The sequence below is a fragment of the Copadichromis virginalis genome, linkage group LG20 (assembly GCF_057382275.1).
Source record: "Copadichromis virginalis isolate Kocher_CV1m ecotype Utaka linkage group LG20, C_Virginalis_male_GT1.1, whole genome shotgun sequence".
In the NCBI taxonomy this organism is placed as follows: domain Eukaryota; kingdom Metazoa; phylum Chordata; class Actinopteri; order Cichliformes; family Cichlidae; genus Copadichromis; species Copadichromis virginalis.
In genome coordinates this window covers 7,702,158-7,717,457 of record NC_140637.1, presented here as the reverse complement: position 1 = coordinate 7,717,457, position 15,300 = coordinate 7,702,158, and the positions used below count along the sequence as shown (strand labels likewise).

At 39.2% G+C, this 15,300-nt stretch overlaps 1 protein-coding gene across 1 annotated transcript; it reads left to right on the top strand.

Moving 5' to 3' along the window:
• Positions 1 to 6,890: 6,890 nt before the first annotated feature.
• ndufa4l2a (NDUFA4 mitochondrial complex associated like 2a) lies at positions 6,891 to 12,542 on the top strand. The gene is made up of 4 exons (XM_085444213.1): positions 6,891 to 7,086; positions 10,387 to 10,472; positions 11,175 to 11,235; positions 11,335 to 12,542. The coding sequence occupies exons 1-4, from the start codon at positions 7,042 to 7,044 to the stop codon at positions 11,389 to 11,391; spliced, it is 249 nt and encodes an 82-aa protein (XP_085300339.1). The 5' UTR covers positions 6,891 to 7,041; the 3' UTR covers positions 11,392 to 12,542.
• The last annotated feature ends 2,758 nt before the right edge of the window (positions 12,543 to 15,300 follow it).

Here is a 15,300-nt window from a genome sequence, read left to right as displayed (position 1 = left end):
GACCGTTGTCTGTCTTTTGATTGTCAAAGAAATCTGATATTTCGTGTCTTCTGTCCCTTCTTCTTCTCTCCTTTCTTTTCCTGTTTTCTAGTTAAATGTTCAGTTTGCTGAATGCTCACACACATTCCCTCAAACACCTCTAGTGCTATTTATACATGCAGCTAGCCTTTGTTTTCACTAAAGTTAGGGAAAAGAAACTTTCTTTCATGCCAGCTTTAATTCTTTGTCCTGTAGGTTTTTATCAGAGGAATCCTTTTTGAGCTCTAAGTCACAGATTACAGAAAATCTGACCAGTAATTTGACCCTGGAACATGTAATTACTGTTGTGGGTGTTAAAGTGATTAGAGAGCATGAGACCACATAACATTCTTATTTTGAACTAATGCCCTCAGGAAGACTTCACAGGGCGCCTTTAGGTAGGCAAAAGGTGCATAAGGGATCATTTGTGCCAAAAGCAATTAGCATACTGAGTTATAAGACTCTGTGATGTATTTGTACTGAAGTTTTATGTATGCATTTGTGTGACTGTGGGCTGAGTGCTGCCAGTATTTTTTTTATGAATTGATTTATGACTTGATGACTCACACACAATTTTCTGCTAATGTGGAGAATAAAGTTATTCTGTTCTAAATGCCACCAGAGCAATGTAATAAAATATTTTTGGGTAAAAGTAGATGGGCTCTTTAAATGCAAAAATAAATAAATAAATAAAATTGTGTGCTGCAGTATATCGTTCTACCACTAGATGGCACAAATGAACACAAAATCTTACTCTGGCTTCACTATTATTCAGTTACAAGCAGTATTTAGTGTTTTGTACTAATAGTTTATGTAAGTCGACTTATCAGCCAGACTGAAGGAGACATATTCTTACCACAGTTTTAGCATTCTTCCTTTAATGCTAAAACTGATTGGACTTTATTCTCATGGAGTCGTTGGACAGCAGGTGAATCTGGTCTGCTGTTGACAGAGTATACATCTATACCTCCACACTCATCTGAAAATTTTGAATCTTGTCTGACACACCGTGAGTTGCCTTGGAGGGTGTGTGCATTGCATTGTTTCTCAGTCCTCTGAAGTCTAATAGCATCATGTGGCGTTAAACTGTGCTCAAGGTTCAGAACGTTCTGCTTTTCCCAAAACAACTGTGTGGCGACCCCACTCATAAAATAGCCCCCGGTTTCCACAGCAGGGCTGCACTTGGCTAATCGGAGCCAACACAGGCCAGTGACTGCAGGTTAATTGGCTCAAATGTAACTAGAGGGATTAAAGGGCAAAAACAAGGCAATCTTTTATGTGTGAAAATTAGTAACCAGGATTTATTTCTATGGCTACGCTGCAGTCCAGCCAGGCTTTCCTAATGATTTTGAGGGGAAAAAACCCAGCAGATGTTCTCTACCTTCTCCTTACCATTCAGTGCACAGCATTCACAGCAGGTGAATAATGTCTGACTAAGTTGAGATTCTAAAAAATGCAAAAAACTCTTTAATCCTAACCGTTTTCTGAGGTCAGGATCTCCAGTGGCCTTATTCTTCTCGCTGCTGTGATGCAGTTATTGTACACCCTACACACAGCTGTGATGCACAAGTCAAGCACTGCTGCTGATACTGTAGGTACACCATGCAGATCTTGTGTATTCTTAAACAAGCCTGCTCTGTCTTGCACCCTGTTTATGCCACCAAGTTGGCCAGTGTCCAATTAGGAGGATTTATTTGTGAGCTCCAGTGTTGTAGGTCAGCAGGAACGCCAGGCAGCTCAGAGCACATGTCACAGTCCTGTTGTAAAGGGGAGGAAAAAATAATGACCTGGAGTTGGAGCTGTGACAGATGCCCAAAAGGTATTATTTTTCTTAATGGATGGCCAATATCAGTTATGTTATTGCTTCTGTGTAAAACTTGTTGTATTGCAGACAGATCCTCAGTGAAATTATCCACTTCCCTGCCAGTTCAAAGTTCAAAGAGGTCTTCATGGTTGCGATATATGTAATAGCCTGTCAGCAGAGTGTCTTGTTGGCATAGTTACGGATGATGTAAACCGGGTTACAGTGAGTCTGGGATGCTTTCTTGCTCCTCCATCTCTCCTCCTGCCTTCTCTCTCGTCAGTCATGGCGTTTTTTTTTTAAACTGTAAACACACATGCAAACATGAAGGTGACTCCAGCTTTAAACCTGCTGATTTAGAGACACGTAATGACTGAAATCATTAAATGAATCTAAAAATATGGGATCTGATGGATTATTGTAAATAGAAGTTTCACATAATCATTACATGTTCATGTACTTCTTTATCATTTTAAAGTCCAACTACATTTAAATAGGGCTTGTTTTTTTTGCCTGCAAATGTCACTTCAGTATCTCATCCCCCTCCCGGAGCTCACCGTGCCAGCTGCTGTCAGTCTGACTCTGACATGCTGCTCCAGTGGCTGTCTTGAATAAGACTTCCCCTCCATTAATGCAAGCTCCTATAAGCACCCACAGTTACGGTTTACAATTAAAATTCACTTTGGTTTTCTGCAGAAACCTTTTAAAATTCAGTTAACATTGCAAAAGGTGATTTAAATGAGCCTAAAAGGGTAAAAAAAGAAGTGATATGATTGTTCCAACATGATGATCTAACCCTGGTTTTCTGGCTGATAGTTCAGAGGCTTCCCACAGATGCTTGATTAGATGTCACCTGGGCAGTTTGGAGTCAAAGTCTACAACCTGATTTTTGCCGTGTTCCTTGATCCTTTCTTGAGCACTTCCTGCAGTGTAACAGGATTCCCTAGTGGATCCCCGTCTACTTGATCTGCAAGTTTAGATGGTGTGTGTCAAAAATATGAATGCAAAGACTCAAGGTTTCCCTGCAGACGATTGCACTATAAGAAAGTGACCTGTCTGCGCTTATAATCTGTGGGTATGACTCATATTTTTGCTAAATAAACATTTAACGTGGTCAATCAAAGTAAAAACACATTGACATCATGAATTTAAATCCATTACTCCATTAAAAATTCTATCATGTACCACTGTCTCGAGTTTCCTGACTCCCAGAACGGGACTTCAATGATTCATCTTCAACGGACATGTTGGCTGCCGTCCAACCAGAGAAGCTTTATGTAGATGCTATACAATAACATCAACATTTGGAGCTGACTGACCCTGACACAGCTGGTATTTCCTGCACTGACAGAGAACATGGACAGTCTGTGAGTAGATAAAATTACTGTAAGGATAGTGTACTTAAAATCATTTGGAGTATTTATGCACAAGAACAGAGGCTATTGCAAGCTCATATTCATACTATTGACAAAGGAGCCATATAGTAACCGACTTCAAAAGCACAAATAAGTAACCTTTAAAGAAGATTCCAGCTGTTTAAGCCACTTCTCTGTTGCCCGTGAATATGTTATTCAAGGAACTGTGTGATGCAAAAGTAGAATTTTTATCTACTTAAAAATCTTAAAGGCTTTTTTTGTTTGAAAATACTATATATTTTTCACAGAGGAAAGTTGGCTGTGCTGCAGGAACACTTTGAGAAGTTTGTGGATGTTTTAAAACAGTTTTTTGCTCAGTGAAAACCTGTCACTTTTTTCACACCTTTGTAAGTGACTTGAACTGAACTACAAACTTTCCAGAGTCGCCTTTGAAGGCAAAAGTAGGCTATGCTTTTATACTAAAAAAGGTATTTGGAATCTGTCTCCTCATCAGCTGTAAAACGCTCGCTGGGTATATACTGATTATCGTTGTCATTTGCCTCTCTGACTGCGCAGCCTTGAAGGGAAATTTAAACACAGACATAAAAGCTTTATCTCAGTGCGAACACGTAATCTCACATGGATCAGAAAAGAGGTCAGAGACACACTTTTATCCCTCGGGGCTGTACCCTGCATCCTCGGGGTGTGGACGGCCAGAAAACTAGTTCCAGCTGATCCCTATAGCTGTTTATCTTTAAGAAACAGAAATGACAGTTACGGCTATACGTCAGCAACACTCAGCACTTTTACATCAGACAAGCACAACATGTCACAGAGTCACAAATGAAGTGTGAAAACAAAAATAGTGTGAGCCTCACTACTGAAGCAGTTTTAACAGTTTTGAAAGTTTGCTCATCTGCAGCCATTATGTTTATTTTAACACAATGCCAAAGAGGAAAGGAGTCAACAACAATGTTTAAAAAGCAATTGTTGCTCATCAATCAGGAAAGGGTTTTAAGTCAATTTCCAAACAGTGGGAAGTCTGTCATTCTACAGTGAGAATGCTCAGCATATTCTCCCCAAGGTCAGGCTGTTCAACCCCAAACCAAAACCAACAAACCAACCAACTAACCAACCAACCAACCAACCAACCAACCAATACCAACCCAACCCAACCCAACCCAGCCAATCAATCAATCAATCAATCAATCAATCAATCAATCAATCAATCAATCAATCAATCAATCAATCAATCAATCAATCAATCAATCAAACAGACCCAAGAGATACATCTCTGACTCTACAGGGCTCAGTTTGCATTTTAAATATTAAAGTTTGTGACAGCATAATTAGAAAAACACTGAATAAGTGTGGTTTGCTTGGAAGGGTTGTCAGGAGAAAGTCTCTACTCTCCAAATCAACTTCTGGAACAATGTCTTAATAATAAACAGCACCATTTTTGTCAAAAACCAAATAACATGTCAGCACAAACACCTCATATCAACAGCCAAGCATGGTGGTGGAGGGGTGATGATTTAGGCTTGTTTTGCAGCCACTGGATCTTGGGCACCTTGCAGTCATTGCACCTCTGTATACAATATATATATTGTATATAATATATAAGTATTCTACAGTCAGATGTGAGGCTATCTGTCCAACAGCTAAAGCTAAAGAAGCAATAAAGGTGCTGCAATGATCCAGTCAAAGTCCAGACCTCAACATGACTGAAATGCTGTACCGGGACCTTAAGAGAGATGTGTATAAAAGAATGAGGATATATTTAAAAAACCCAACACAGTCATATTTCTCATTTTTAACCCCCTTTTAGCATTTACAATTTAAAACCCCAAACCTAATTTAGACGCTTTCATTATTATAAAGCTGTTGTTGGAGAGTTTTTCAGATATTAGCCGTCTGGCTTCTCCTAATTATAACTCAACTAAAAGAGATTTGCATTGCGATACTCAAAACACCAAAAAATAAATAAATAAAAAATACATTTGATAAACTCTCTTCCAAATCTTGATGTGAGCAGATTTATACAGGTTCATTTGTTTTATACAGTCCAAATCAACTAGCTGGAGAACTGTGCTAGACACTAAAACCATTGAAGTTTTTTCAAAAATTATTTATTCATAATTAATTTATATTCTACAGTTTTTTGTTTGTTAACCACTTAACTTTTGCCCCCGAAAGGAAGACAAGTCCACAGAGTGTGAAAAGATTGATGTTTCCACAACATCAGCAGCACAGGCACTGAACGCACAGTCTCTTTGAGAGTAGTTCCAGGCACTCATTTGCAATTTGCAAAAGGTCTGACTACCACACACACACACACACACACACACACACACACACACACACACACACACACACACACACACACACACACACACACACACACAGGAGGGACCATGGCCCTGTCTCACTCTGGGATTCATTACCTTTTGCAGGCACCTTGTCTGAGGCCGATGAAGTCATTATAATGAATCTTTGCTGTTATGAAAAACCTTGTCCGTCTAGCTGTGCAAATGATCCATTTTCATTTGTAAGAAGAAAAAAAAGGCTAAAATAGTATTTAAAAAATTAAAACGTGTTGACAGAAAATTATTTAAACCTGTTTTAACCACAGCACTCATCATGTCGACTTTTATTATGCTGCTTTATTATCTAGCACAGACATCTGGGACAACACATCTGTGGAGTTGAAAGTGAGGCCATCGTTTATTAAATTGAGTTGTATTTGTTTTCACTTCTAATTAAATTGAAGTGCAGTGAATCAGAGACACGGGTCCATTAGGCAGACTGGGACTGGGACATTTTCTTTTGATGACCAAAGGCAGCGTGCATTTTACGCGAGCGAGCACGTACGTTAGCGGCTCTACTTCTATCATCGTCAATCAGTGCAATAACCCTTTAAAACGCAACAGTGTAGCTGATAAGCGTTGTCGCCCTGACCTCTGCTCATTGATGGTTTTACCTTTATTTAATCACAGCAACGGCCGTAATGTGAAGGGTACGTGTTACTTCTGGTGTTCAGACTAAACTGGGTTATGTTTGCTTTTTAGATTTTCCTTTTTTTTTAGATGGCTTAAACTGTGTTGCCACATTTCACACACTTGGTGTGCATCTAGCTCTCTGACTGTGCTGAAATAAAGCAAACATGCTGGTTGAGCATCCTTGACTTTGGTTGCCAAGTCAAGCCCAGAGAATCTGCTGCTAAAGAGCACGCAATATGGACACATCGCAAAAGCGCATTTCATTAAGATTGTGTAAATTGTATTTTAGCAACAATCAAACGAACATTTGGTTAACTTAATTATTCAGGATCAAAACACGCTCACGCAAGAATGATCCTCATTCAGGACTTGGGTCTTCTCTTTGTGGATCTGACAAGGGTCCATATTCCCTAATGGCATTTAAAAGGACACAGCGTTCAAATGGTTTTCCATTTCCTTTAGTCAGCTCCCAAATGACCGACAAGTCTTTAAACACAGTGAGGGAAATGGTAGAGAAAACGCCTCTGAGGTCTGAGACAACCCTACTTCTTTTAATTGAATGGCCTGATAGCATCAAATGTCTCTTTTCTGGATATCAAATAACGGTTTACTGGGGCGAAACTTTTCCGTTTAAATACAAACTATTAACCAGTGTCCAGCACAGTGTAATTACCCAACAGGGGAACAGCAGTGGCTGTAATCAGATGTAAAACGACCTCCTCCTCTCTCTCCTCCTTCTCCCGCCTCTCCCAGCAACAGGTCTACATCCTGTCTGGGCTCGGCTGTGCAAAGCTTGTGTTTGCTGTGAACAAAGGCCTGAATTCATTTCTTTTCATGCATTGTTCCTGATTTACTGTAAACTGGAGCAATGATGTTTCGGGCAGCAGTCGAGCATGCTAAGAAGCACCCCGGTGTAAGTAATCTTTTAAATTCTCGATCAGTTTTTAGGTGTTTCAAATTTTGATAAGCCATGTCCAGCTTCTTTTAACATGTAACTTACATTTTAATAGAAATCCATCAACTGCTCTGCATTTCTGAAATTTTGCTTAGTGTGTTGAAATTATTCAAACATGCTTCACTGAATGAAACAAAACCAAAGCTGCACTAGAAACTCAGTTTGTCACTAGCGAGGTTGGATAAACACTTGAATCCTAGGATGGTTCTTTTTTTTCAGCTCGTTAAAATAGTATTAAACCCACAGGTTTATATATATATTGGTTTAGACTATGCTCAAAGAAAATATTGCCCAATGTTAACAATTGCTGCACATAACTGATTTGATTCTAGTGCCTGTATTAACGCAAACTTCATGACATCCTAAGTAGTGTATGTATGTAACAGGTAAATGAACTGGTTAAAGCAGCAGGTCTGTTTAGAAGTCTAATTTTGTCTCATCTAATCTTATCTTAGCTCTGTTTCAGTCTGTTAAATTGCTCCAGTTGCTCGTTTCAAAATCAAGCTGAACTGAGAAGCTTAAGACATCAAAAACACATCAGCGACTTCCGCAAACCCCTTAAATCTAAACTGACAAAAATCTAAGCAGTTCACAAATGTTTAGTAAGAAATTTTTAAATTTGAGTTGTCCCTACAGGGCAGGGGATTATTTTTGCAGTTTTTAACCGGCTCTGCTGTCAGAGAGGGGAGTGACAGAGTTTTAACTTTTTCTCACTGGCCTCCCAGGAGAAGGGAAGAGAGAGAGAAGCAGCGGGGAAGAAATCCGTATGAGACTCTACCAGCGCTCCGTGATGTGGTCTATCATCCTGACAGGCAGAGATACTGAGAGACAGACTCTAAGGGAGAGCGGGAGTGAGGGAAGAGCTGCAGGAGGCAAATCCCTGTGAGACTCTACAACCCTCCTTGATCAAGTTACAACAAACAGAAAGAAGGAGAGACTGAAAGGCTGTTAGAGAGAGTCCGAAACTCTGAGCCCCACAGACAGAGAATGAGCCAGATGAATGCATCGTTGGTCAGATGGGAAAGTAGATCGAGAGTCAGGGAGACAGACAGAGAGGAGATGGAACCAGTGATTAAAACCAGAATGAGACAGACAGATAGGTGGTGGCAGCACTAAGACAAAGACAGACTGAGGGTCAGTTATACAGACTGTGTCCAAAAATACACTTTTCACAAGTGTGTGAATGTCAGAAAATTCTTGTACCCGAAAAAAAATGGCACATGGAAATCCAGCATGTGAAGTTCCTTAGAATCAGTGATCACTAACCTCTTAATAAATACCTTTGTGCATCTGTGGCTTCGTAAAAATGAAAAACACTTGCAGCAGTGCTAATGTGGACCAGGAAGACAAGGCACAGTTGCCATATTGGAAATAAATAATATGGCATGCTGCACACTATTTCTTTCAACTATCCAAAAAATAAGCAGGCAAGTGCTTCTTACTTAAGATTAACTGTGAAAATTGGTGTTTCAGTGACGGCTCAGGCAGTGTAAAGCTCATTGCATAAAGTCAGTCTCCACGGGGGATGTCAGAGCAGAAAAATCGCTGCTTGCAAAGTAAAGCTTTTCCAGAGGACTTGGAATTAGGTCTAATCAACAGTGGCAGCACATTGTTTTGGTGGAGTGAACCAAAACACATTGTTTTATTGGACCAGATGGAGTTCAGCAGGTTTGGTGTGCCAGCTGTAAAACACGGAGGTGAGGGTGGGTTTATGTAGTACTAAATCACACATTATGAAAATAATAATAAAAAAATACAGAAACTTTTCTTCTTTTACTGTATTTTTTGTGTTGTTTTACACTCAGTGCATCAAATTTGAATTTTATTTACAGCATTAAACTAGAATTAAACAGTTTTATCTTAAACAAATATTTATTTGTTTGTCATTTTATTTACGTCATATAATTTGAAATAACAAGAAAATTCTGTAAAAGCAGCAGCAAAAGTTTTTCTTTTAAAGAAGTTACTGACAGAGAAGTCAGAAGTACAAAATTTCCCTCTGAGATTTAATTATATAAAACACGCACAGACATGCGCCAGATGTGTGTCAGCACGTTCACTGGGATGATGCAGGGTGACGGAGCAACAGCAGGCCAAGACTCAATCCCCTGAGCTTCAGTGGGCCAGCTGCTCAGATCACCTCTGTTACAGCAGATATTAAGTATAGACTCAGTTTTAAATCGAGTGTCTGTTTTTGAATAAATGATGCTATTGCTTAAGGCTGACAGCTAATTTAGAAGAAAGTTTCTCACAGCTGAATAAGTTGGCTCACATCGCGCCTCACTTTAGCTTAAAAAAAAGATGTGCCGCATCTGTCTTGAAATTCAAGGAATGTGCTTTTTCTTACTGAGACATTCGACTTGCAGACTGTCAGGAGTCACGAGGCTGAAGATGATGCAGTGCTGGAAAGGACTAACAGCTTCCCATCGTGATAATAGTTATTTAACAACCTTTAACATTTCTGTTTTTTGTGACCGACAAATCTGGATTTTCTTTTTTATTCTCAGTCATGGAGGTGGGGATTTAACACACTTGGATGCTGTGATGACAAATCTGAAAATGACAGGTTAGCTGAAGTGTAAAATAAATAAATAAATGAATAAGAAGATTTGGCTTCACCAAGAAGAATCATCAAGCGTCACCAGTGAACTTCTATGCCAAAAGAAAGAACAACGCAGCCCACATGTTCCCTAAAAGTAACATACAAAGAGACAAGTTATACTACCCTTCCTGTTATTGTGCACATGGTAACAATGGATTTTTGTGAATATATTCAGGGTGGTATGAGTTTATCTTGAATAAGGACTGCAGAATGACAAATAAATAAAAATGAAAAATCAGCCGAAATAGAAATAATGCTCCAAACGATCATTTGAAGGGAGTAAATGCCAGCTCTGTTTTTCTAAATCACATAAGACAAACAAACTGCTGCTGGCAGAAAAATATCCAGATTACTTCTCTGTATATCAGCCCTGGATGTGGCAGTCCCTGGGGTCTTCATCTGTCTTCAGGGTGGTCTACGATGCATCTGGCTGAAATGTATTTTATCAGCTTTCCTGAGTTTCCTGAGCTCTTTCTTTTTAAGTCAAACGTCCATTATGTTAAAACAAAACAGCATCTTGGCCTTGCAGCAAAAGGTACAGCTGCCAATACACCAGTGAAGAGTGTGGTGCAGATTAGCATGTAGGCGTAAATGTGTTGTCTTTTATGGTTTAAGTGTAAAATATGTGTAGAAGCCTAATTCTTATTTTTCTGTAGCTCATCCCCCAGTTCTTCTTCATTTGTTTGGGAATGGGCGGAGCATCCGTGTATCTGATCCGGCTGGCCAGAGGACCCCATGTTACGTAAGCACACATAAATTTCTGACTTTTGATCACGAGTGAGAACTTTTTAAAAACATAATTTAATTGTTCGTTATCATTACTGTTTTTCAACTGACAAAAAACAACAAGCTAAAAGTCATTATCCCACCATCTTTTAATGAAATGTGTCACAGCTGGGAGACCCTGTGTTTCCTCAGGTTCGCACATCTGTTTAGTTTTGTTTTCACTTTAATTGCATGCAACTTCCAAAGAGCAACCAGTCCCCACCTACTGGATGATCACAGATGGACTCCAAACAGAGAAAGGACTTAGCCGTCCTTCTGTGATAGGCTTGATTTCACCCTGAAATGCACATTTGTTAAAATTTATTCAAAGGCGTGCGGAGAGGAGATGAATAAATGTTTCACATTCTAAGTGGAGGGATTTGTTTCAGGATGGTTTCTGTCACACGGAGTCCTGCCTACTCTTATCCTTTTTGCTTGGACTTTCTCTTCTCCTGCTGTTTCCCAAGCGCTTGATATAAGAAACTCCAACAACAGCAGACATGGCTAAATGCTTTTTACAAGACCTCACGGGATGGAGCACTGTCTTGTTGTTTCTTTAGCTTCTTTCTTATTCTATTTACCAGTTGAACAAAGCGGGGATGAAACAAAAAAGCTCTCAGGAGAGAGCTTGATTAACTTTTCATCAGATTTAATCATTTAATTTTCTCTGTGTCTTCAGCTGGGACAAGACCAACAACCCAGAGCCATGGAATAAACTTGACCCGACTTACCAGTACAAGGTAAGGCAGCACATGAACTCTAATCTGACTGTGTTTTACTGTCGATTGATTGTTAAATCAACGTACACAAACACAGTCTTTTTCTACTTTCCCCCCCAGTTTGTGGCCATCACCACAGACTACAAAAACCTGAAGAAAGAGGGACCTGACTTCTGAGTCTCACAAACCAGAGTGTAATTAAAAAACAAAAAACCCCCATAAAGGATGACAGATCCTGATCTTGGGTCAGACTCATCCCCCCTGCCCTTCCTATACTCAAGAAAAAAAAATTCTTTGGCCTCATAAAAATGAATAATTTTGTGTAAAATGCATCTGAAATAATCATTAAGAAAACATACTTGGTATAAACTGATAAACTGAATGTAAATAAATCAAGAATCCAGAAATAATTACTTGTGTAATAAAATCACATGGAATATTTACATCTAGTCAAGTTACTTATAGTTAGCATTTTGGACATAAATATTATAAATACGCTGCAGACGGGGGAAACAGAGTCCAGATCAGGATGCGCCTTTAGTGTCTCTGATTCTGTGTGATGTTTGCAGAGCTGCTGGTGACCTGGTTAATGTGACCGGGATTGTCGGTCAATCAATCCTGAAGGCCCATATGCATGATAGAAAAACAGGCTTGTTTCCACATATATGCACAAACTCAGCCTTTATCATATGTCTGGCAACACATTGCTGGCACCGGAACAATGGTTTTGCATGTTCAGACAATTGTAATCACAAATACAAGCCCATCATATTGGTCTGTTTGAGAAGGTTTCATGGTATTCAAATATTTATATGTAAACACACGAGTAGTATATGAAAATATAGTCAGGGTTGGGTAGATCTGTTTTATGTGTTGGACAGAAATCAACTGAGTTGCCTTTAATAAGAAGAAAAAGTCAACTATTCTATATCTAGAAATGATTGATCATAAAAGTAAAATGAGGAGATGAAGCCTGTAAATGCTTTGTACTGCTTTTTGCTGTGGTTTTCACTTCCTGAAGGTTGTATTTCAAACTTCTGTATACACTCTTCCTCTGTTGCTGATTTTTTTGTTTTCCTCATTATTTGTGCAAGTGAGGAGCTTTAATTGCACCAGCTTTTCATAACATGACACTGGCCTGCTGTGCTGCATCACAGTGAAGGTCATATTAGTGTGACCAGACTGCATGTATTCCTTCATAACTGTCACATGATTGTAGGTTTAGCAGCCACTAAATTCAGCGATGACTGTGTAAGTTATGAAAAAAGATGAGATGCATCAACTTTGCTGAATTCTTTCAATAAATAAAGTGTTATTTGTGTTTAGAAGAGCCTTTGTTGTCACTCTGCACTTTCCAGCGCATACACAGGTGACTTTCCTCAAACACCTGCACCGAACGGAGCCAGATACCGATCTTTTTCCACACCTACGCATTCAGTAACTCTGATGGAACCGATCCATCTGTTGGCAATGCAGCTGTCACTCTGCAGCCTGATTAGTGTTTTTACAACTGCATTTAATGTGTGTGGTTGCATTTTGTATTTGTGTTTATCCGTGTGTACCAGTGTGTGTGACAGGAGCTCACTGTCTTTGATGAATGACAGCCAAGGCAGGACGCTCAACAGTCCTCCCCCTGAAAGACTTTGATGTATAACCTGTGCACGTGTCCTACACACACCATCTTATTTTCCATTAATATATAGGACATGAAAAAGTCTTAATTTACCTCTCGTTTCTTTGTGTTTTGCTGGGAATAGGTGCAAACATACATAAAATATAAAAACAGTCTGCACAGTTCTTCCAAGCTAGTCAATATCTGGTATGACCACCTTTGTTCTTCAACACAGACTGAACTGTTTTAGGCAGCTTTCCAATAATTTCTTTTAGTAGTCTTCAGGAATCGTTCTCTCCTTCTCTTGAAGGGCATCCAAAGCTCTTCTTTGGATGGTTGGTCCCTTTTGGTTTGTTCTCTGTCAAGATGATTGGCCTCCCCAGATACCTTCAGTAATGTTGAGGTCAATGGGGAGGCCAATACATTGTGTGTTTTTCTATCCAGGTATGCTTTTACTGTACTGGCAACATATTTGGGATCATGCTGAAAAATGAAGCTGCTGACAATCAGGTGGGTTCTACATTGTACTGCATGATAGACCAAAATCTGACGATACCTTTCTTGTACAAGATCCCCCAAAACTCTGACTGATATGCATCTCCAAACTATAACAGAGCGCCACTGTTTTTTACAGATGGCTGTAAACACTCACTGTTGTCGTTCAGGTCCTGTGCCAGGTCTTTGCTGGATTTACTTTCCTGTTTTTTAAGGACATGACTATCAGATACTGTTTACCTGCCGACCACTTCTTCTTTTGTCCTCCTCTTGTCCATTTCCTTCACAATTTTGAAGGCATATCGCACAGCAGGCTGAGATATTCCAAGTTTTCAGCTAATAGCTATTTTTGAATCACCTCGTTGGTGCAGAAATACTATTTTATGCCTGTCAAACTTTGAGAAATGGGAACAAATTAGTTGTTTCTGAGACAGGCTGCTAGTAAAGTTCCTAACAATTGCCAAGTTTCCTGTTATGTGTAGATACAACATTGGTTCATCCTGTGAGTTAGGTGCATTTTTTACACATGAATAATTCATATGTCAGTATTAAGTCACTTAATAAATAGAAGACTGGACTAAAACTGAGTGAAAAAGCAGCCAATGTCCAAAGAAAAAATCTGAAAGACCTTCAGAAAGCTTGGAGCACTGTTGCTCAAGACAACTTTAAAAGATTACAGGAAAGCCTGGCTCTTTGGAAGCAAAATATAAAGAAATTAAATTACATTAGCTTACACATAAATCACAATGACTTAATCTAAAACAAGGTAATACATTTAGTATGCTTTCCATATTGCAAACAGAAGCAATTTTTGTTCAGTTAAATAAACTTTCTTGGGCTTCTGCATCACCGAATATGCTAAATATGCTAAAACAAAACCAAGTAATCTTACAATCAACAAGAACAATGAAAAAAAAAAGGAATAAACACACAATAAAACCACAATTTTCACATTTAATTGGAATATTGGATGTTTTTGCACAGTGTAAAGTGCAGCATTAAAGTATTAAGAATATTCATATTCACATCTGTCTCCTAAAGTAGTGGATGGTGGGTGAACAAACATACAGACTGAAATATAAACAGGAAAAAAACAAATTCAGATTTTAGGCTCATGCGGAACGCCTCTTCATCTCTACTTTATGTATGTTTGTTGTTTTTTATAAGCAGAGAAAAGTAAAATGAACACAAACTGAAGGAACGTTTAGGAGAACGCCCTTCTTACTCAAGCGTACACGAATTACAAACGTGATCGTTTTTGGGGGCGGATCTCTTGGTGTTTTGGCTGAAGGTCAGTCTCATTTATAAAAAAGATAATTTTACAAACAGTCAAACAAACAAAAAAATACCATCTGAAAGAAGAATAGTGAACATCAAAAAATTCTCCTCCTTGTGAACATCACAAGGACGGCTGTGGCAGTAAGGAGAGCTAGGACGACAGAACATGAGGGGGTCAAACGGTTTCGCGCAAACCCACAGGAGCTGTCAGGTCATGAGAAAGAGGCACGGAGATGAAGCAGATGAGCTGTTATTTTTGTGTTGTGGTCCTCCGTGTGTGCATGTGTCTGTGCGTCCTTGGGTTTGTTTGTGTGTCTTTTCTGACGACAGAGCTGAGAACATCCCTGACCTTTAACCTGTGAATCTGCTGCCTGGTCTCTGTGGAGGGCACACATTCCTCTGGCAGAAACTGAAGCAATGAACTTCATCCAAAACACTGGAAGACACGACTGACTCAAAACAAAAGTCCATTCAGTTTGTTGGTAAATTAAATATTTAATGCTCCAATAGGCAGCAGCAGCGCTTCGTGTTTGATGCTAATTTAGTGTTGCTTTACAAAGCACTCAGTGTCTCAGGGGAAATCCTCACAGAATAATAAATAAATACATCAAAAATGAAATATCCTCTCAGCCCAGAGAGACAGAAAGCGGAGGCAAGCTCTTTTTATGTGTCTATGGGGGGTAAAGATGTTACTGCAGAGA